Source organism: Mus caroli, unplaced genomic scaffold, assembly GCF_978045245.1.
Source record: "Mus caroli unplaced genomic scaffold, Mus_caroli_1 scaffold_12, whole genome shotgun sequence".
Classification (NCBI taxonomy): Eukaryota; Metazoa; Chordata; class Mammalia; order Rodentia; family Muridae; genus Mus; species Mus caroli.
Window position 1 is genome coordinate 39689395 of NW_028227267.1, and position 1686 is coordinate 39691080.

The 1686-nt window shown below is 38.6% G+C and overlaps 1 protein-coding gene across 1 annotated transcript; it reads left to right on the plus strand.

Moving 5' to 3' along the window:
* The first annotated feature begins 318 nt into the window (after nucleotides 1-318).
* On the plus strand, nucleotides 319-1260 carry LOC110309834 (olfactory receptor 4M1). Its single transcript, XM_021182573.2, has one exon. It carries the CDS (start codon nucleotides 319-321, stop codon nucleotides 1258-1260), a length of 942 nt encoding a protein of 313 aa, XP_021038232.1.
* Nucleotides 1261-1686: the final 426 nt, after the last annotated feature.

Sequence of the window (1686 nt, forward strand, 5' to 3'; positions counted from 1 at the left end):
CATTTTATTTCATCTGTATGGGTGTCGGGCTTGCATGTATATCTGTTTATTACATGCATGCTCAGTGTCCATGAAGACCAGAAAAAAATGCAGGATATTCTGTGCCTAAAATTGCACATTAGCTGCCTCAATGGGTGGTGGGAACTGAACTGAGGTTCTCTACAAGAGCTCTGAGCCATCTTCCATTACCCCAGTGTAATCTATTAATGATAAAAATATATTACAATTTTGAAAATAGTGATATAGCTCTAGTTAGTTATTATTTGTAGTAATTATAATTTTATTTTCCATAGCCATAATGACAAATTAATTGAAGAAATGGAACCTGCAAATGATACCACCGTGACGGAATTTGTTCTCACTGGTCTATCTCAGACTCGGGAAGTGCAACTAGTCTTGTTTGTTATATTTTTATCCTTTTATTTATTCATACTTCCGGTGAATATCCTTATTATCTGCACAATCAGGCTTGATCCCCATTTGAGTTCTCCCATGTATTTCCTGCTGGCTAATCTAGCCTTTCTTGATATTTGGTATTCCTCTATCACAGCGCCTAAGATGCTTGTAGACTTCTTTGTGGAAAGGAAGATAATATCATTTGGTGGGTGTATTGCTCAACTCTTCTTCTTGCACTTTGTTGGGGCCTCTGAGATGTTCCTGCTGACAGTGATGGCTTTTGACCGCTATGCTGCCATCTGCCGCCCTCTCCACTATGCTACCATCATGAACCGCCGGCTCTGTTTTATCTTAGTGGCCCTCTCCTGGACAGGGGGCTTCGTACATTCTATAATACAGGTGGCTCTCATTGTTCGACTCCCATTTTGTGGGCCCAATGAATTAGACAATTATTTTTGTGACATCACTCAGGTTGTCCGGATTGCCTGTGCCAATACTTTCCTGGAAGAAATGGTCATGATCTTTAGCAGTGGCCTGATCTCTGTGGTATGCTTCATTGCTCTGCTAATGTCCTACGCCTTTCTTCTGACCATGCTTAAGAAACACTCAAGCTCAGGTGAGAGCACCAGCAGGGCTATATCCACTTGTTATTCCCACATCACCATAGTGGTGCTAATGTTTGGACCATCCATCTACATTTATGCTCGCCCATTTGACTCGTTTTCTCTAGATAAGGTGGTGTCTGTGTTTCATACTGTGATATTTCCTTTACTCAACCCCATCATCTATACATTGAGAAACAAGGAAGTAAAGGCAGCCATGAGAAAGCTGGTGAATAGATATATTTTCTGCAAAGAAAAGTGAAAAGTAAATGATATTTTTACATTGTGCTAATACAAGAAGTGGTGGTAATGTCTCATTTACTTTCTCTTATTTGAACTACTCTGTTTTAAGATTTATTTTTATTTTGTATGTATAAATGTATAAATGTTTTTTCTTCATCTGTTTATGTGTATCATATGTATGCCTGGTGCCTACAGAGGTCAGAAGGTGACCTTGAATCCCATGGAGCTGGAGTTAATAGAGAGTTGTGAGTCAATATTTAGGTTCTGGGAACAAAATCTGGGTCTCCTTTAAAAATAACAAGTATCCTTAAGCACTGAGTACTTCTCTCGGAGAATAAACTCATCTTTTTTCTATACTTCTTCTAAGGTAAAGCACAAACATATTAAAGTGGAAACAAATTCACCCTGAAATGTCAAGCAGTCTGTTATTGGAATTTAGATTTAA

Excerpts from the sequence above, each read along its gene's own strand:
- LOC110309834 (XM_021182573.2), top strand. The coding sequence starts at position 319 with ATGGAACCTGCAAATGATACCACCGTGACGGAATTTGTTCTCACTGGT.